Source organism: Coenobita brevimanus, chromosome 91 (genome assembly GCF_032717465.1).
Source record: "Coenobita brevimanus isolate Jiangsu-jjx chromosome 91, ASM3271746v2, whole genome shotgun sequence".
Taxonomy (NCBI): Eukaryota; Metazoa; Arthropoda; class Malacostraca; order Decapoda; family Coenobitidae; genus Coenobita; species Coenobita brevimanus.
In genome coordinates, this window is record NC_137044.1 from 31326519 (window position 1) to 31348057 (window position 21539).

The 21539-nt window shown below is 41.8% G+C and overlaps 1 protein-coding gene across 1 annotated transcript; it reads right to left on the minus strand.

Moving 5' to 3' along the window:
- Positions 1 to 10480: 10480 nt before the first annotated feature.
- Positions 10481 to 10954, minus strand: LOC145411944 (uncharacterized). Its single transcript, XM_080281912.1, has one exon. The coding sequence runs from the start codon at positions 10952 to 10954 to the stop codon at positions 10481 to 10483; it is 474 nt and encodes a 157-aa protein (XP_080138038.1).
- Positions 10955 to 21539: the final 10585 nt, after the last annotated feature.

Consider the following 21539-nt stretch of genomic DNA (forward strand, 5'->3'; position numbering starts at 1 on the left):
TTACAACTTAAAGTTTAATGCTCAAATGAACAACTGGACATTCAGGACTCATAAGGATAATGTATTGGCAAAACAAGATACATATATGGTTGACTGCAATAACCTCTATTAACACGAATTTAGCAAGAACAATTTTATCTAAGTCAGCCCTGATAAAATGAGAAAACCGGATAATGCTGAGTTAAAGTAATATATAATATTATTACAGATACAAAATATTACTAATACTGGCTGACAGTATTGAACTTATATGAATCATAAAAACTTTACCAGGCTTACGAATTAACGCCTTAGGCTATACAATACAAGACAAATGGTAATAACATCTATTCTCAAACTATACAGCAGCTAGATGGCCGGACACTTCCTGAGCACTCATTAAAAAAAATTATATACTGTACAGGGGAGGACAGAGATGTGAACAGAATGAGTAGATCTAAGTGGCTGATAATGAAGAGACTGAGCTTGATTCAACTTGTAAGAAGGACACGCAAATGAAGGCATAAAGGACGAAGAGTTGACAATCCTGCTCTGAACAACAGAAAGAACGGCTTACTCTACTTTAAGGGGGAGAAGGGGGAAATGAGGTAGAACACGCAAGCCTGGTCACTGTGGAAGCCACGTGGCGAATCGTGAACAAACACGTAACATACTGTACATTAGGATCATACAAAGGATGATGCAATCATGAACAAAACTGTATCATGTTAGAATTATACAAGGGATGATGAAATCATAGGCTATGTAACACCTCCCCACAAAGAAAAAGAAATTAAAAAGGAAATTTCTTATTACTCTAAAACAATCTGTCTAAAGTCTAGATAAGCAATCTGCAATAACATTTTCTTTCCCCTTGACATGTTGTATGTCTAATGAATACTCCTGAAGAAGTAGACTCCATCTTGTCAATCTCTGATTTTTATCTTTAAACTTACTAAGGAATTTCAGTGGGTTATGATCGGTATAAATGACTATGGGGTCAAAACCAGAACACAAATAAAATGAAAAATGCTGTAAACCCAAAATCAAGGCCAAAAGCTCTTTCTCAATAGTTGAATAGTTCTTTTGAGGTGAAGTGAACTTCTTACTGTAATAAGATACAGGGTGTTCAATACCCTGATCATCCTCTTGCAGCAAAACAGCCCCAGTCCCATATCACTTGCGTCAACAGCCATCTTAAAAGGCTTAGCAAAATTTGGATTAGCGAGCACTGGCTGACTTAATAGGATAGCTTTAAGTTTGCTGAAAGAAGATTCACAGTTATCGGCCCAGACAAATTTAACTCCCTTTTTCAGTAGGTCTGTAAGTGGTGATACAAGAATTGAAAAGTTAAGAACAAATCTCCTGTAATAACCTACCATTCCCAAAAAATCTTTGTAGCTCTTTCCTACTTTTATGTCTGGCAAGATCTCTTATAACCTGAACCTTAGCTCCTGGTGGTGCAACGTGTCCATCACCAATTACGTACCCAAGGTACTGAACTTTAGCTTGACCAAACTCACACTTTGCTAAATTAGCTACAAGATTAGCCTGAACCAAACGCTCAAGAAATTTACTGACATGGCATAGGTGATCTTTCCAGTTGTCACTGAAGATTAATACATCATCAATATAAACAACACACCCTGCCAAACCCTCTGTTACAACATTCATGAGCTTCTGAAAAGTGGCTGGTGCATTCTTCATACCATATGGCATTACAGAACATGCAAAAGTCTTTCCTAGTGTTACAAAACATGAGATCTCCCTAGCACGTTCAGTCATAGGTACTTGCCAGTATCCCTTTAACAAATCAAATTTACTTATGTACCTAGCCTTTCCGATCTTGTCTAAGCAATCTTCCACGTGAGGGAGAGGGTAGGTGTCTGTTTTGGTTATCTGATTAATACGTCTGTAGTCGATGCAAAGCCGCTGTGACCCACCTGGCTTAGGGACTAGAGTGACAGGAGAACTCCACTCGCTCTGACATGGCTCAATCATCTTGTGGTCCAACAGATAGCCAAGCTCCTTCTGGATGAGAGGAATTTTCACTGGGTTCACACGGTAAGGAGGCAGTTCAATTGGCTTTGCGTCTCCAACATCGACATCATGCATCAACACAGTGGTTCTTCCTGGAGTGTCACGGAACACTTGCGGGTACTCCTGCAGTAATGCCGAAAACTCCTGCCTTTCCTCGGGAGCTAGATGAGAAAGCTTAGTCTGGAGATCATTCATGATATCAGGATTCTTCCCCAAACTATCATTCAGGCTCATACTACATGGGAGAGCTTCACTTACAGAATCGGATGGAACAGCTACAGTGCAAACTGGGTTATTTTCGTCCCACCTGTGATATAACTTTAGCATGTTGATGTGACAAAGTTGCTTGTTCTACGATCTGGTGTGGCAATGACATAGTTGACATCACTGAGTTTCTTCTCCACGAAATAAGGACCACTAAACTTGGCTTGAAGAGGTTGCCCATGCACTGGTAGCAGAATCAAAACCCGATCTCCTGGCTGAAAGTGGCGTAACCTGGACTTCTTATCATACCAAGTCTTTATCTTCTCCTGAGCAGCTCCCAAATTCTCTCTCACCAGCTGTAGAGCAGTGGACAGCCGTTCTTTGAACTTCATCACATACTCCAGCATGTTGACGTCATCTTCCTCCGACAGCCAGCATTTCTTGAGTAGCTTAAGGGGTCCTCTTACTTCATGGCCAAACAGTAGTTCAAAGGGTGAGAAGCCCAGTGATTCATTTGGAGATTCTCTTGCGGCAAATACAACGAATGGAAGACCTTTATCCCAATCTTTCTGATGTTCCAAACAGTATTTCCTGAGCATCGATTTGAGTGTTTGATGATATCTCTCCAATGCTCCTTGGGTCTGGGGATGGTAAGCTGAAGACGTGATCTGGGTGATGCCCAACTCTTTCAGAGACTGCTTGAAAACATTTGACATGAAATTACTTCCCCGGTCTGACTGTACCTCCTTGGGCAGACCAAACTTGGTGAAGAACCCTAGCATTTCCTTAACCACGTTCTTTGCTGAGATATTTTTAAGTGGAATGGCTTCAGGATAACGAGTAGCCATATCAATCAGGGTCAACACATAAGAAAATCCTGAAGAAGTCTTAGGAAGAGGGCCCACAATATCCACCAACACACGGGTGAATGGCGCCTCAAAAGGAGGAATGGGAACTAGAGGTGCAACCTTTTCGGTCTGATTACACTTCCCCACAACTTGACAGGTGTGACAAGACTTACAGTACCAGGAAACATCTCTGAAGATACCTGGCCAGTAGAAGTGCTTCAAAATGCGTGCCACAGTCTTCCTCACTCCAAGGTGTCCTGCCAAACTGGAATGATGAGCCACTCTAATGATATCCTGCCTACAAACACAAGGGATGACAACTTGATGTACAACCTCCCATTCACAGTCGGCTGATGCTGTTGGGGGTCTCCACTTCCTCATAAGTACTCCTGACTTTATATAATAACAAGTAGAAGCACCAGCTGACTCTTCCTCACTGCAAGCAGAGTTAGCTAGACCTTTCAACTCAGGGTCAGCAACCTGCAACTCAACCAACTCTTGACGAGACAAATTATCAACACTACGGGGTACTGCCTCATCTGGTGAGTGGTCCAAATTAGCAAGAAAAGTGTCAGCTAGGATAACATCATCATCATCATTATCCCCTAAGTCACCAGTAACTTTAGACTTAGCCCTAGTGACAGCACATGCAGAGAATACATCAGGGACATCACAATCCTGGGTCGCAGTCACTGGTTCACTAGACAACTGAGGAGCTGGACACACTTGACTTCCACCAATATCATTTCCAAGTAAGAAGGTTACACCTGACATTGGGAGTGTCTCAACCAACCCAACCATAACGGAACCATTAACAAAACCAGACTCTAAATTCACTCTGCACAGAGGGACAGAGAAGTAATTATTCCCTACATCTTGTAAGATTACAGTTTCATCAGAGGAATTAACATCAGAGCCTAGAACACTGGTCAGCATAAGGGATTGGCAAGCACCTGTATCACGATATATTTTAACTGATTTCCTGTCATTACTGTCCAGAAGACTGACAAAACCATCAGACAGGAAATTAGCACATGAACTCTTGAGAGTGTCACCCACGTTACTGCTCAAAAGAGGAGCTTCATCATGAGAATTTAATTTACCCCTCAAAGCAGGTTCAGTTAACTCGGTTAAAGAATTCTTGGAACTCTCAAGGGTGGACACTAGACCAATTGACTGAATATTTAAAGACTCCTTTTTGTTCACATCACGCTGTCTCCTGAAACATTTCTCCGTAGTATGACCAAGCTTACTACAATAAGTACATTTACTTTTCTGAAATCTAGAGGTCGAGCTGGTATTTACGTCCTGAGAAACATCATCTTTATTTTCTTTCCTGTTACCTGTACTCTGAGTAGAGGCAACGTACTTACTCTCAGCTTTCCTTTTTTCTTTAGAATATCTCTTGTGAGTGAGAACATGTTCGTCAGCTAAAACTGCAGCGTCAGACAAATTATCTATTCTTTTCTCATCAAGATATAGGCTTACATCTTTATTAATACACCTTTTGAAGTCCTCCAGCAAAATCATCTGCTTAAATTTATCAAAATCAGAATTTACATTCTTAGAATTTAACCACTGCTCTAACAGATCTTCTTTGGTTTTTGCATACTCAACATGGGATTGCTTATCTTGCTTATAAGTTGTCCTAAATTTTACTCTATAGGCTTCAGGAACAAGCTCATAGGCCTGAAGAATCAAGCTCTTAACTACATCATAATTATCAGATTGATCCTGAGGCAAAGATGCATAAGTTACTTGAGCTTTACCGGTGAGAACAGTTTGAAGGAGTACTGGCCAATACTTTTTGGGCCAATTAAAACCTGTAGCTACACTCTCAAACAACTGAAAATACTTTGTTAAATCAGATTCATTAAAAGGAGGGACAAGTTTAACATTTTTAGCCACATCAAAATCATCAGAGCTAGATGATCCAGTTCCACCTTGTTTCATGCGATACTCATGGTCTGCCTGAATCCTAGCAAGTTCAATTTGTGCCTGAGCCTGTGCCTGTGCCTCCTGAATACGAGCCTGAGACTCAGCCTCCTTAACACGTGCCTGAAACTCAGCCTCCTTAGCACGAGCCTCCTGCAGGACTAGCTGAAACTTAGCTATTTCAATCTGCGTTTGCTCATCTGGAGGAGTTACATTAAACAAGCTTGTATTAATCATGCCAACAATTTGATCTTTAGATTGATGAGAGCGAACAGCAATTCCCAATTGTTGAGCAACAAGCTTAAGTTCATTCTTTGTTCTGTTTTCTACATCACACACTGTTTGCATATTTGACAAAAAATCTTTGGCTTCATCAAGAGTAGTAATAGTAGACATCACGAATAAATCACAGTCACAAAATATCAAGCAATGTCCTTATGACAATATCCTGAATATCCTGATAAGAGATCGCCAAATTAATGTTACAGAACAGAGAGAGATAATGAACACTTCAAGTGAGAATACTAAAATCACTACTGTCCCGCAAAGTTCCAGGTTCAAAACAAAAGACCTAGGTAAAATTACAAGTTAAAGTTTAATGCTCAAACTAACAACTAAATATTCAGGACTCATAAGGATAATGTAATGGCAAAACAAGTTACATATATGGTTAACTGCAATAGCCTCTATTAACACGAATTTAGCAAGAGCAAATTTATCTAAGTCAGCCCTGATAAAATAAGAAAACCGGATAATGCTGAGTTAAAGCAAGATATAATATTATTACAGATACAAAATATTACTAATACTGGCTGACAGTATGGAACCAATATGAATCATAAAAACTTTACCAGGCTTACGAATTAACGCTTTAGGCTATACAGTACAAGAAAAATGGAAATAACACTTATACTCAAATTATACAGCAGCTAGATGGCTGGAGACTTCCTGAGCACTCACAAAAATAATAATATACTGTACAGGGGAGGACAGAGATGTGAACAGAATGAGTAGATCTAAGTGGCTGCTAATGCAGAGACTGAGCTCATTATATAGGGGGCCGGCAGAGCTTGATTCAACTTGTAAGAAGGACGCGCAAATGAAGGCATAGGGGACGAAGTGTTGACACTCCTACTCTGAACAACAGAAAGAACGACTTACTCTACTATAAGGGGGAGAAGGGGGGAGTGAGGTAGAAAATGCAAGCCTGGTCACTATGGAAGCCAAGTGGCGAATCGTGAACAAACACGCAACATACTGTACATTAGGATCATACAAAGGATGATGCAATCATGAACAAAACTGTATCATGTTAGAATTTTACAAGGGATGATGAAATCATAGGTTATGTAACAATATAATAAATATATATATATATTTATATATATATATATATATATATATATATATATATATATATATATATATATATATATATATATATATATATATATATATATATATATAATAAATATATATATATATTTATATATATATATGTTATGGTATGCAGTGTGTTCTGAGTCCCGAATCCCCAGGAACAGACACAGCGCGGTCCTGGGTTCTTCGTTCCTGACCAGGTCAGTACTAGCAAGGAAGGAAAAACAAAAACACTGCTGGTCAAAAGGCACTCTTATATATTAACTAAAGACTGATACACACACTGTTCTATGAGCAAAACTGAGTAACTTACAATGACTCAGAATAACATTCACAATAATCACTTTCCACCTAGTTCAGCGAGTCTGAACTATACACGGAGTTACATCTTCCTGTTATAGATTTGTTTCCACACACAGTGTCACTGAGAAGATATCACCAGTATGTCAGATACATCACCTTCAACATATGAGGACAGTATGGTATACCCAACGTGAGAGGCACATGACATAGATGATAATATATATATTCCAGCCCTTAAGTCTAAGTATCCGCGTGACATAGACGAGTTCCTAGCTAGTACAAAGGATCTGCGTGACATGGATGATACCCTAGCTAATCTTAGGCTATGAACGGGTTACATTGGACGAGATTATATAATGTCTTACACTTGATGGGGGGGACAAGGGGGGGTATTAGTGAGTCAAGGGTGGGTCTGTTCACGTGGGAACGGGGGTTGGGGCCGGGGGAGGGGAGGGAGAGCACACTGGGGAGGGGTGACACTGACATACGTTGTCCTGTGGGGGCAACATTGGGGGAGGGTTCTCACTGTAGGGAAATCGAACCGGGGGTGGCTGTTGAACACTCCACTTGCATGATCACAGGTGGTAGCATTCACTATGGCACACCAGGGGTGGGGGGATAACACCGCGGCTATCGGGGAAGAGGGAGAGGGGGATAGAGCACTAGGGGAGAGTTGGACAACACTGGGGGGGAGGCACCACGGATACGGGGGAGCAGTCACAGGGGTCGGTTCACTGGGGGTGGGGTGTAACAAAACTGGTGGAGGGCAAAACCATAGGTTCTCATACTCAAGATTCTGGTGGAGGGGAGGACAAGGCCCATGGGGCTGGAGGGCCTATGCTGGGAGTTTCAGATCGTGGCCGGGCATGGGAGATGGGCCGCCCGGCGAGTAGGACAGGGGAGGGTGGTCCGGGCTGTTGCCACTAGTCCTGGAGGGGTGGGCAGGTGGTGTGTTGGGCGGCTCCCTAGCAACTATGGCCCAGCATGAGACAGGGCTCTCCAGGCTAGGGCCGAAGAAGGCCAGGAGACGCGCTGCTCGGCGCTTGCCCTTGGTCATCGTTGGGGTCCTGAGAGAGGACCTGGGGAAGCCCAGGGCTGAGGTTGGCCATGGGGAGGGAGGCGCCCGGGGTGGACTGCTGCCTCGTTCTGCAGGGGCGGCCATCAAGGAAGGGCTGTGGCCACCGTTACAGAGGGAGCCCCAGCTGCTGCCACAGGCACGGGGGGAGGTCTGCCGTCTCCGGGGGCTGTGGTCTCGGGGTCGGGAGGAGGCCGACAGGGGTGAGCTGCGGCCTCTCGTCCTGGGGGAGTCCAACAACACCCAGGGGTGCAGGGACAGGACACCTGCCCTCGGGGATGTCACACCCGCTCTGGTCTCTGGTGGGGTCCCTGAAAAGAAGCAGAAACCGTCCTCTTGTGTAGATGGGCGGGGAGAGCGACATCTTACTCCACAATGCACAATTTAATTAGCTCTGTAGGCTCTGAAGGCTCTACGACATACAAGCTCTCCAAGTGGCTTGTAACACTGTTGTCCCCTGTTGTAGGCACTATCTCTGATTCATTTGTACAAAACAATGAGGATTTGGTAAGAAAGTTAATATCTCTAAATGTCATGTACCCCTACAAATTAGTCAGCTTTGATGTTAAATCATTATTCACAAATGTCCCTGTTGATGATGTTTTAACTTTCCTGCCAAGCATTCTGGGTAGTAACACTGATGGTATTCCCTCTGAAAACATTATCAAACTAATTAAATTGTGCATTGTGAATTCTTCTTTTACCTTTGAAGGTAAATTTTACACACAAAAATTTGGTATGGCCATGGGTAATCCCCTCTCCCCAGTTCCGGCAAATATTTACATGGAATACTTTGAGAAACATTTACTGACCTCCATAAAGGAGCAAAACATAGTTTGGCTCCGATACGTTGATGATATCCTGTGCTTCTGGCCTAACAGTCTTGCCATTGATGAATTTCTCCTGCAATTAAATTCGTTAGTTCCATCGATTAAGTTTACTCATGAGATGGAAATGGATAATGAATTGCCATTTTTGGATGTAGAAGTTATCAGGGACCAAAATGTTTTGAAGACTAAGGTATACAGAAAACCTACAAATATTATGTCATATGTTCATTACTATTCAAACCATCATATTAATGTAAAAAGATCTGTGTTCATATCCATGTACAGTAGCCCAAGAAAGTTCTGCGACAAATATTAACGTATCTGGTAACTCTGGCATCCGACTTAAACTACCACACTCGTTCCATGCATACCTCCTCCACTTCCACGTTCATCATTCAGTGTTGTCAATGTTCTTAAACTGAAACGTGTGAATCTTGGAGGGTCGACTCATGTCAGCTCAGACTTAGACTAAGGGTGATACAAAATTGTCATTGATCATTACACAGTCTGCGTTGCTTCACAGGCTTCAGTAGTGACATTATTATGTTATAAATTCGAGTTAAAAGGGCACCATTGATTATCTGTATTAGTTACTCGCTGTTAGCTTCATATATATAGATTTAGCTTTATGCAGCATGACATAATTTCTGAGAAAATTCGGTAGCGTGAAACATAATCTATAACTTTTTAGTATGTTTATGGTATACGTTCATCTAGGAATATTGATTTCTGTTCCTGCATGATAATGGCAGAGGTTGTGTATTATCGTTAACAGCAAAATGTTAGGTCCGTCATCTATCTTCTCGACCACACTGAAAACATTACAATACCACATCATATTCATGCGTATTATAGACTCAGATTAGTGCTCATGAACAAAAAAACAAAAAAGGAAATAAAACAAAACAGTAAATACAACAAAACAGCAAGCCTTGTTTTATTTAGACCCATCCCTCTATAGGAGGAACACAACAAAATAGTGTTTGACCACAATAACAAATTAAACAAATAATGCCTCAGCTCAAAACAATACCAGAGAAACAATTTATAGTAGAATATCAGTATTTGGTCCAGCCACCATTACCGTCTATCACGGTCCGAAGACGTCTAGGCATAGACTCCACATGATTGTGATTGACTTGGGGCTTCGTTCTTAGAACCTCCCACTCTGTCTGCACATGACGCCACAGTTGATCTGATGTCCTCTCGTTGGTGGGCTCCCAAACATTGACGATAATGGCCCACACTTTTTCAATTGGGTTCAAATCAGGGCTGTTGGGAAGCAATGGCAGTAGCTCGAGGCGACGTTGCTCCTGAAACCATTGTCTCACCACCCTGGCTGTGTGGATGGGGCAGTTGTCCTGCATGAAAATGATAGTTTCTGGATAGAGGAGGGCCATAGCACGAACCGTAGGCAGCATAACCTCATCTAGGATTTCTAAGTATTATTCAGCTGTAAACCTTCCTTCGATCCTTGTGACCTCCCCAACTCCATACAGACAAATCCAACCCCAAACGGTCCAGGTAACGTGCCCACTGCGTGCCTCCTCGTAGACATGTTCAGGATCATATCTGAAAGAAAAATTGCCAAAGACAAGTGATAAAGCCTGGCCAATTGGAAAGATATTCACTTATCGTATAACATCCCAGCGGCTATTAACCTTACTGGAGTGCGTGGTTAATAACCAAGGGTCAGCCTAAACATATGATGACATTAAGGGCATAAGGAGTTCCGTGAACACCTATGGTAAAAATTGAGATAAACAAAATATGGTTGGGTTTTTCTTCCCTACTTATATTTTTGCATTATGATTTAGACATTAACACAGTGGCTCTTGTCATTTCCCTATCTATTTGCATAGTCTTAATTATAGTACAGTACACAATTATGTTAAATACCTCGTATTGTTTGGCCTCCAGCAGCGTAGTCGTCCATGTGTGGTGGAGCTGAAGGTCTTCTCGTCTGAGAATACGACTCTTCCCCAGTAATCAAGGTCCTGATCTGCAAATCGGTGAGCGAAATCGAGCCGCAACTGTTTATGCCTTTCCGTTAATTTTGGATTCACTGCTGGTGATCTATGTCGATAGCCCATCTCCTTCAGTCGTGTGCGTATTGTTTCTGTAGACACGTATAGTTGCAAATGTCGCTTTGCTTCTTCAGCGTTAGAGAATGGGTGGTTATCAATGTAAAGTCTTAGTTGCTGGTCCTGCTCTGCCGTAGTCTTTCTTCTCGCTCCTCGCCTATGATGGTCAGTTACTTCACCCTCTTCCTCCCACCTGTTCAGCCACCGGTAAACAGTTGATCTGTGCACTCCAACTTGCCCCGCAATGTCGTCGGCTGACATCCCACTCTTGCTCATTCCGACAATCTTTCCACGGAGAGCAATCTTCGCAGCGTGACGCTCGATGTCTTGCAGGCCGGGCGTGATGGTGGGGTGTGATCACGACTACGTCTCCAGCACTCTCATCATTTTGGTTCATTTATACGTTCGCTTTTTTTTTTTCAGTGGAAACCATCTGAACACGAATCCGTAACATGGCGCCCCTTATCTCCCTTCCTCGTCTACTAATTAAGTGCTGAACTGATAAACCTACAGTGTTACGACACCTGGCTCTGATTTTACCAGTTATTTTAATCAATAAACGTGTGTGTGTGTGTGTGTGTGTGTGTGTGTGTGTGTGTGTGTGTGTGTCTGTGTGTGTTTTCTTGGGTATAACAAGATATGTCAAGCTCCATAAAGCTAAATCTATATATATGAAGCTGACAGCGAGTAAATAATACAGATAATTAATGGTGCCCTCTTAACTCGAACTTATAACATAATAATGTCACTACTGAACCCTGTGAAGCAACGCAGAGTGTGTAATGATCAATAACAATTTTGTATCACCCTTAGTCTAAGTCTGAGCTGACATGAGTCGACTCTCCAAGATTCACACGTTTCAGTTTAAGAACATTGACAACACTGAATGATGAACATGGAAATGGAGGAATTATGCATGGAACGAGTGTGGTAGTTTAAGTCGGATGCCAGAGTTACCAGATACGTTAATATTTGTCGCAGAACTTTCTTGGGCTACTGTACCTAAGAGCATATAGAATTTCAGACCCAGAATTTTTAGATGATGAAATAAAAATGATTCAGAGTATTGGAAAGAAGCTAAAATATCCACAAAGCATACTAACTCAGTGCCACAATACAGCCAAGAAACGATTCCTTGAAGGGAAAACTAATAAGCCAGATCGCCAGAACATTCAAAGAACCCTTGTCCTCCCCTTCCATGAAAATTTTCTTGATGTTGTTCACATACTGAGGAAACTCAATGTATAAGTAGTATTCAAATATGAGAACACCATAAAAAAAAAAACCTCATCAAGAACATCCCTTTCAGTAATTCAGGCGTTTACAAAATCCCGTGTAAAAGCTGTAACAAATTTTACATAGGACAATCTGGAAAAGATTTGGAAACTAGAATCTCACAACATAAATACAGTGTAAGGACAGCCCAACAGAGTAGTGGTTTATTTCAGCACAAAGCATCCAGTGATCACCATATTGACAGGACAGGCTCCAAGATTCTAGCAAGATCAAAAAGCTTAGATGAAAGAAATGTAATAGAATCTTGTCTAATTTCTGGCACCTATCAAAGGAATGTAAACATGAGCTATGGTCATTTTAAGTGTGATAAATTGTTAACTGAATTAATTTTAAAGCAGTATCCCCCAGACTAACAAGTGATTGTTCCCTGTCATCTCGTGGTGGTGTAGTGGGACACACCAAGCATTAATCCTCTAGGTCTTAAGTTAAGCAGCAGTATTTATCCCCTCCTCCCTCCCCCCTCTCCCCTTCCCCCTTCCCCTCCTCCCTCCCCCTTCCCCCTCCCTTCCACTCCCCTTTCCTCCCCTCCTACTCCCTCCTCCTTTGTCACGTGCATTTTTAGATTCAGGTCATCCTTTGTTGTGTTCTACTCCCTGCTGCAGGTGACCATAAGTTGAACCGCAGGTAAAAATTCAGGTCATCCATTGTTCTGTGTGCCACTACCTGCTGCGGGTGTGCATAAAAGACCTCTACCCTTTACGTTTCTGTCTCACTCTGTCTGAATATGTAATATACGAAAGTACTCACTGTCACTCCTTTCATTTCTCCTGTGGTTAGTTTGCATACATATCTTCACGGTGAAATGAAGTCTCTGCATATATATATATATATATATATATATATATATATATATATATATATATATATATATATATATATATATATATATATATATATATATATATATATATATATATATATATATATATATACTGTATATATATATATATATATATATATATATATATATATATATATATATATATATATATATATATATATATATATATATATATATATATATATATATATATATATATATATATATATATATACACAGTAAACCCTCAAGGATCCGGACTTCAAAGATCTGTATTTTGCGAAGATCCGGACCATTTCTTGGCAAATTTTCAATTTAAAACATAGGCTACAAGATACTATCTATCTATCTATCTATTGCCAGACGCCTCAATCCCGTTTGGGGTGGCCACAAACAAATCGCCTCCAAGTCGCCCTGTCCCCCGCCATTTCACTCCCCTGCTCCCAACTCACACCCCCCTCTCTCATATACCTCTCCACCCCATCTCTCCATCTCATCCTCGGCCTCCCCCTCCCTCTTTCCACCTCCACCTCACTCACATACACTCTCTTCGTCAGTCTTTCACCCTCCATCCTCTCCACATGGCCAAACCACCTCAGTGTGTTCCTCCTAACGCTTCCTATCACACAAGATACACAATTTGTTATTAAAATTTACGAACAAAAATATTTGTACACATTATTATACTATCCTATTAATTTTATACTGTATTAAATTTAATTTAAATTTCATCGGTTCTTCGGTATCCTTTTGTGAGGCCCGCACATGTGAATGGGGGGGGGGGGAATGCGGCCTTGAGGGGACAATGAGCTGAGGCAGTTGACCGAGTGTGAGTCACGGGAACACAGTGACCAAGTGAAAGCACAGTTTTCTTTCTTTACTCTTCCAGCATGGCTCCAAAGCGCAAACATACGGAGCTAACCATAGGTGAAAAACTTGAATTACTAGAAAAATTAGAAAAGGGTGTACCAGTGTCTCGGTTAAGTGAGGAATATGGTGTTGCAAAACAAGCAAGCAATGATATAAAGAGAAACAAAGCCAAGCTTCGTGGTTTTGCTGCCAAGGCAGGTGGAAGTGGAAGTGGAAGTGCAGGTCCCAGTTCCCAAGTGAAGCGTAAGATCATTATGAGTGGACTCTGATTAAGAAGTCAGAGGCACCCCCACTAGAACCCGAGGATGAACAACAGAAAGTGACACGTTGGCAAGGCGAATATATAAAATAACCGTTTATTTTTATTTTGCATTAAGTTATACCTAAACCACCATAAGTTTTCTTTCATATGAGAAAATTTATATAATTTCTGGAAGATCCGGACAGGGTTATAGCCCCAATTAGTACGGATCTTTGAGGGTTTACTATATATGTATATATATATATATTTATGCGAGGAAGTAGGAACCAAAGTCCATGAGCCAGCAGTAACAGTTCCCTCCAAGAGAAAAACAAAATACAATAGAGAGCCAAATTCAAGATCCGATCATTTTGAGATGCCTGGACACACTGCATTTGAAAGACTGGAGATCATAGGCAGCAGGAAATACAGACAAAGGAAGACAGTTCCAGAGCTGACCTGTTGCATAAATGAAAGACTGGGAGTAACGGTTAACTCTTGCATTAGAGAGTTGGACAGAAAAGGGATGAGAGTTTGCTGCCAGACGGGTGCTTCGCGCCCATCGTAGAGGTGGAGGAATGCAAGCAGACAGTTCAGAGGAGCAGTGACCATTAAAGTAGCGATAGAAAAGAGATAAAGATGCAACAGTGCGGCGAAGAGATAGAGGTTGAAGGGAGTCAGTAAGAGGAGGAGAGTTAATGAGACGAAAAGCCTTTGACTCCACCCTATTGAGAAGAGCTGTATGTGGGGAGCCTCCCCACACATGAGAGTTCTACTCCACACAGGGGCGGATAAAACCCCTGTATAGAGTCAACAATTGTGCAGGGGTAAAGAAAGAGCGGAGTCGGCTTAGCACACCAAATCTCTTGGAAGCAGATTTTAGAAGAGATGTAATATGATCTTTCCAAGATAAGTCCCGAGTAAATGAAACCACAAGCATGTTCAAAGATGATGCAGGATTAAGCTGAATATTATTAAACATTAGTGGGTATACCTGTTGAAGATTTTGTCGGGTTGATAGGTGTAAGAACTGAGTCTTAGATGCATTAAAGACAACAAGATTATTTTTACCCCAGTCAGAGATACAAGCCAAGTCAGACATTAGGTGTGCCATAGCCTCATCCCTTGTTTCTTGAAGTAACTGTTGAGATGGGCGTTGCGGGAACTGAATGGAAAGGTGAAGGGTGGAGTCATCAGCGTATGAGTGGATAGGGTTAGATGTACAGCTTAGAAGATCATTGATGATTAAAAGGAAGAGAGTTGGTGATAGGACAGAGCCCTGAGGAACACCACTGTTGATAGATCTAGGAGAAGAACGATGGCCGTCTACAACAGCGGCTATAGAACGACCAGAAAGGAAGCTAGCGATGAAGGCACAGATAGAAGGATAGAAACCGTAGGAGGGCAGTTTGGAAATTAAAGATTTATGCCAGACCCGATCGAAAGCCTTTGAGATGTCAAGTGCAATGGCAAAGTATTCGCCAAAGTCCCGAAAGGAGGATGACCAGGAGTCTGCAGAGAGCAGGGGTTTTTAATGAGTGGAAAAATCATCATCATCATCACCATCATCATCATTATCATCATCTGGACCTCCTTTCCAACCCTAGGGCAGGATGAAGAGTAGCAACGTCCAGAGAGCCCAAATTTGCCAAGTCCAATGGTCCACACTTCCATTCACTCATTACTCAAACCCCCGGAATCCTGGCTCTATCGGATACGCCAAAAACATTCACCACATTCCGTAGCTTCACAGAAACGTATTCAATAGAGTCAGTCTGGACGCTGCCACGTTAAAAAGGGGTGCCAAATCCCTGATCATGCACTTCTCACAACATTCATCCAGCCAGCCCGATCTTTTGTCAGTTCCCTAACCTCACCAACTTTCAAACCTCTCCTCCTCACACAGTCATCCACCATATCTCTCCACTTTTTCCTTGGCCTACCTCGCCTGCTCCCTCCTTCAAATTCGCTCACATATACCTTTTTCACCATTTTATTGTTATCCATTCTCTCAACATGACTATACCGTCTCAGCACACTCTCTTCGATTCTGGTGTCCACTGACTTCCTCGCTCCACACCTTTCGCAAATCACATTATTTCGTATCCTATCCGCCCTCTGTACTCCACATACATTCCTCAGCAGTCCCAACTCCATTGCTCTTGCTCTTGACTTTTTATTTTCATGCCACACCATAGTCTCACATTCATATGTTTCATCTGGCACTAACATTCCCTCATGCAAGCTTCGCGCAGCTGTAACACACACACACACACACACACACATATATATATATATATATATATATATAGATAGATAGATATATAATATATATATATATATATATATATATATATATATATATATATATATATATATATATAAGGAAAAAGAGGAATAGAGCGAGAAGGGCTGTGCGTGATGCTAAAGTGACAGCAGATGAGAGGTGGGGTAGGCGGCTGACAGAGAATTTTCAACAGAATAAGAAAATGTTTTGGAAGGAGGTGAAAAGGGTGCGAAAGGGAGAGTCTGGGAAGGAAGAACGAGTAAAAGCAGAGGATGGAAGGATGTTAATTGAGATGGATGCAGTAAGGAAGAGATGGGCAGAGTATTTTGAAAGATTATTAAATGTAGAGGAGGAAAGGGTGGCTGAGATTGTGGCGGATGGAAGGGTGCAAGGAATAAATGTTTTGGGAGAGTTGAATGATTCTTTGATCACGAAGGAGGAAGTGGAGAAGGCAGGAAAGGAGATGAAAACAGGGAAAGCTGCAGGTATGGATGGGTGTGCTGTGGAATGCCTGAAGGGTGGTGGAGTGACTATTGTTGACTGGTTAGTAAGATTGTTGAATGTGTGCTTTGAGAAAGGTATGGTGCCAATTGACTGGGCAAGTGCTTGTGTGGTCCCGTTGTATAAAGGCAAGGGTGATAAGTATGAATGTACTAGCTTTAGGGGTATAAGTCTGTTGAGTGTTGTAGGTAAGGTGTATGGTAGGGTTTAATTATGAGAGTTAGAGAGGGTACAGAGGGAGTGATTAGTGATGAGCAGTGTGGCTTTAGGAGAGGGAGGGGATGCGTTGATCAGGTGTTTGCTGTGAGACAAGTGTGTGAAAAGTATTTAGCGAAAGGCAAGGATGTGTTTTGGGCATTTATGGATTTAGAGAAAGCATATGATAGAATTGATAGGGAGGCCTTGTGGACTGTTTTAAGATTGTATGGACTTGATGGTAGGTTACTAAAAGGGGTGAAAAGTTTTTATGTAAATAGTAGAGCATGTGTAAGAGTGGGAAATGCTGTGAGTGATTGGTTTCCCGTGAGAGTGGGGCTGCGACAGGGATGTGTGATGTCACCTTGGTTGTTTAATATTTACATGGATGGTGTTGTAAGGGAGGTGAATGCAAGAGTTTTAGGTGGTCTGAGTCTGGTAAATGTTGATGGTGGAGATTGGAATCTGAAGCAGCTGCTGTTTGCAGATGATACTGCACTGGTGACTGATTCAGAGGAGAGATTGAGACAGTTGGTAGAGGAGTTTGGAAGGGTGTGTGAAAGGAGGAATTTGAAAGTAAATGAGAATAAGAGTAAAGTGATGAAGTGTACGAGGTTGATAGATGGTAGGGGGATGAATATAGTTTTGAATGGTGAGTTGCTTGAGGAGGTAGATTGTTTTAAATATCTAGGGTCACATGTTGCTGTGGATGGAAGAATAGATGCAGAAGTGAAGTTTAGAATAAATGAAGTAGGAAAGGTGCTGGGAGGAATGAAAAAAGTGTTTAAATGTCGTTCGCTTAGAATGGATGTAAAGAGAAGGCTGTATGAGGGTGTTGTGGTACCGACTGCATTATATGGGGCTGAAACATGGAATATGGGTGTAGCAGAGAGGAAAAGTTTGAATGTAATGGAGATGAGGTGTCTGAGGAGTATGTGTGGAGTGACGCGTATGGATCGGGTGCGAAATGATGAAGTGCGAAGGAGAACTGGAGTTGTTCAGGAGATGGCTGGTAGAGTTGAGCAGAGGGTGTTGCGATGGTTTGGGCATATGGAGAGAATGGATAATGAGCGATTGGTGAAAAAGATAACTAGATCTGATGTGAGAGGTGTAAGGCTGAGAGGAAGACCACGAATAGGATGGATGGATAGTGTGAAGAGAGCGCTGGATGCGAGAGGGATGTCTGTCGAGCAAGGAAGAGTGGCTGTGCGTGACAGAAATAAATGGAGAGAAATTGTGAATAAATAAGTGATGACGCAGCCCTGAGGGGATATTCTCCCGCATTTGGTCTGATCAGCTAGTCAGGTCAGGTGCGGGTAAGGGGATGGGTATGTTATGATGTGGCAGGGGTAAACCAGCTCTGCTGTCGGGCCCTGCTGCGGATGTCACTGATTGCATTGCGCAGTTGACCCTTGTGCGGTGTGGTGCGGTGAGGATCTGTCCGTTCTCCCCTTTGGGGCTAAGATGTGAATGAATGTGTTTAAATGGATGAGTAAATGGAGAGTGTGTCGTCCTGTCTCGGCTACATCCCTTTCCTTGGGGGAAGCAGCCTAGGTATATATATATATATATATTGTTACGGAACAAAGAGAGATAATGAACACTTCATGTGAGAATACTAATATCACTACTGGCCCGCAAAGTTCCGTGTTCAAAGCAAAAGACCTAGGTAAAATTACAAGTTAAAGTTTAATGCTCAAACGAACAACTAGATATTCAGGACTCATAAGGATAATGTATTGGCAAAACAAGATACATATATGGTTGACTGCAATAGCCTCTATTAACACGAATTTAGCAAGAACAATTTTATCTAAGTCAGCCCTGATAAAATGAGAAAACCGGATAATGCTGAGTTAAAGCAAGATATAATATTATTACAGATACAAAATATTACTAATACTGGCTGACAGTATGGAACTTATATGAATCATAAAAACTTTACCAGGCTTACGAATTAACGCCTTAGGCTATACAATACAAGAAAAATGGTAATAACACTTATTCTCAAACCATACAGCAGCTAGATGGCTGGAGACTTCCTGAGCACTCACAAAAATAATATACTATACAGGGGAGGACAGAGATGTGAACAGAATGAGTAGATCTAAGTGGCTGCTAATGCAGAGACTGAGCTCATTATATAGGGGGCCGGCAGAGCTTGATTCAACTTGTAAGAAGGACACGCAAATGAAGGCATAGGGGACGAAGAGTTGACAATCCTGCTCTGAACAACAGAAAGAACGACTTACTCTACTATAAGGGGGAGAAGGGGGGAGTGAGGTAGAACACGCAAGCCTGGTCACTATGGAAGCCACGTGGCGAATCGTGAACAAACATGCAACATACTATACATTAGGATCATACAAAGGATGATGCAATCATGAACAAAACTGTATCATGTTAGAATTATACAAGGGATGATGAAATCATAGGCTATGTAACACCTCCCCACAAAGAAAAAGAAATTAAAAAGGAAATTTCTTATTACTCTAAAACAATCTGTCTAAAGTCTAGATAAGCAATCTGCAATAACATTTTCTTTCCCCTTGACATGTTGTATGTCTAATGAATACTCCTGAAGAAGTAGACTCCATCTTGTCAATCTCTGATTTTTATCTTTAAACTTACTAAGGAATTTCAGTGCGTTATGATCGGTATATATAAATGACTATGGGGTCAAAACCAGAACACAAATAAAATAAAAATGCTGTAAACCCAAAATCAAGGCCAAAAGCTCTTTCTCAATAGTTGAATAGTTCTTTTGAGGTGGAGTGAACTTCTTACTGTAATAAGATACAGGGTGTTCAATACCCTGATCATCCTCTTGCAGCAAAACAGCCCCAGCTCCCATATCACTTGCATCAACAGCCATCTTAAAAGGCTTAGCAAAATTTGGATTAGCGAGCACTGGCTGACTTAATAGGATAGCTTTAAGTTTGCTGAAAGAGGATTCACAGTTATCGGCCCAGACAAATTTAACTCCCTTTTTCAGTACGTCTGTAAGTGGTGATACAAGAATTGAAAAGTTAAGAACAAATCTCCTTTAATAACCTACCATTCCCAAAAATCTTTGTAGCTTTTTCCTACTTTTAGGTCTGGGAAGATCACTTATAACCTGAACCTTAGCTCCTGGTGGTGCAACGTGTCCATCACCAATTATGTACTCAAGGTACTGAACTTTAGCTTGACCAAACTCACACTTTGATAAATTAGCTACAAGATTAGCCTGAACCAAACGCTCAAGAAATTTACTGACATGGCATAGATGATCTTTCCAGTTGTCACTGAAGATTAATCTATCTATCTATCTATAGCCCGACGCCCTAATCCCGCAAAGGGTGGTCGCAGACAAAACGCCTCCAAGTCACTCTGTCACCCACCATTTGACTCCCCTCCCCCCAACTCACCCCCCCCTCCCTCATATACCTCTCAACTCCATCCCTCCACCTCATCCTCGGTCTACCCCTCCCTCTCCCTCCCTCCACCTCACCTACATACACCCTCTTAGTCAGTCTTTCATTCTCCATTCTCTCCACATGTCCAAACCACCTCAGTGTATTTCTCCTAATCTTTTCAACCACATCCACATCTACCCCACAACGTTCCTTCACTTCTTCATTCGTCAACCTGTCCCTCCACGTCACTCCACATGCTCCTCTCAAGTAACTCATTTCCACTGCTCTCACTCTTGACTTGTTCCCCTCTTGCAAGGTCCACACCTCGCTTCCATACGTCAGGGTAGGGATCACAATACCATCATGCAGTGACTTCTTAACTTCCATACTCACCTCCCTATTTCTCATCACTGCTTTCAGTGTACCAACAACCTTTCTTCCCTGCTGTACCCTTTCACGTACTTCATCCCCCAAAGTTCCATCCTTACTCATCACACTACCTAAGTACTTGAATGCACTCACATTCTCCATATCCTCACCATCCAACCTCACTGCACACTCTGTGACTTCATTTCTCTCAAACACCATAACTTTACTTTTGTTTACATTAACTTTCAGCTTCCTCCTCCTACACACTGTCCCAAATTCATTCAAAAAACCTTGCAACTCCCATTCATCTTCACTCAGCAATACTGTATCATCAGCAAACAGCAACACCGGAAGCTTCCAAATCTCACCCTCATTCATTAGGGCCACCCCCACATCAACTGCCCTACCTTGCACCTCCTTTACAACCCCATCCATATATATATTAAACAGCCATGGAGACATCACACACCCCTGTTTCAGTCCCACATTGAGATCAAAGAACTCACTCAGCTCACCATCCACTCGCACTGTAGCCCTAGCTCCCTCGAACATACTCTTCACAGCACTCAACAATTTCCCCTCCACTCCATATATTCTTAATACCTTCCACATACCTTGCCTATCTATTCTGTCATAAGCTTTCTCCAAGTCCATGAAGATTAATACATCATCAATATAAACAACACACCCCGCCAAACCCTCTGTTACAACATTCATGAGCTTCTGAAAAGTGGCTGGTGCATTCTTCATACCATATGGCATTACAGAACATGCAAAAGTCTTTCCTAGTGTTACAAAACATGAGATCTCCCTAGCACGTTCAGTCATAGGTACTTGCCAGTATCCCTTTAACAAATCAAATTTACTTATGTACCTAGCCTTTC

Excerpts from the sequence above, each read along its gene's own strand:
- LOC145411944 (XM_080281912.1), bottom strand. The coding sequence starts at position 10,954 with ATGAGCAAGAGTGGGATGTCAGCCGACGACATTGCGGGGCAAGTTGGA.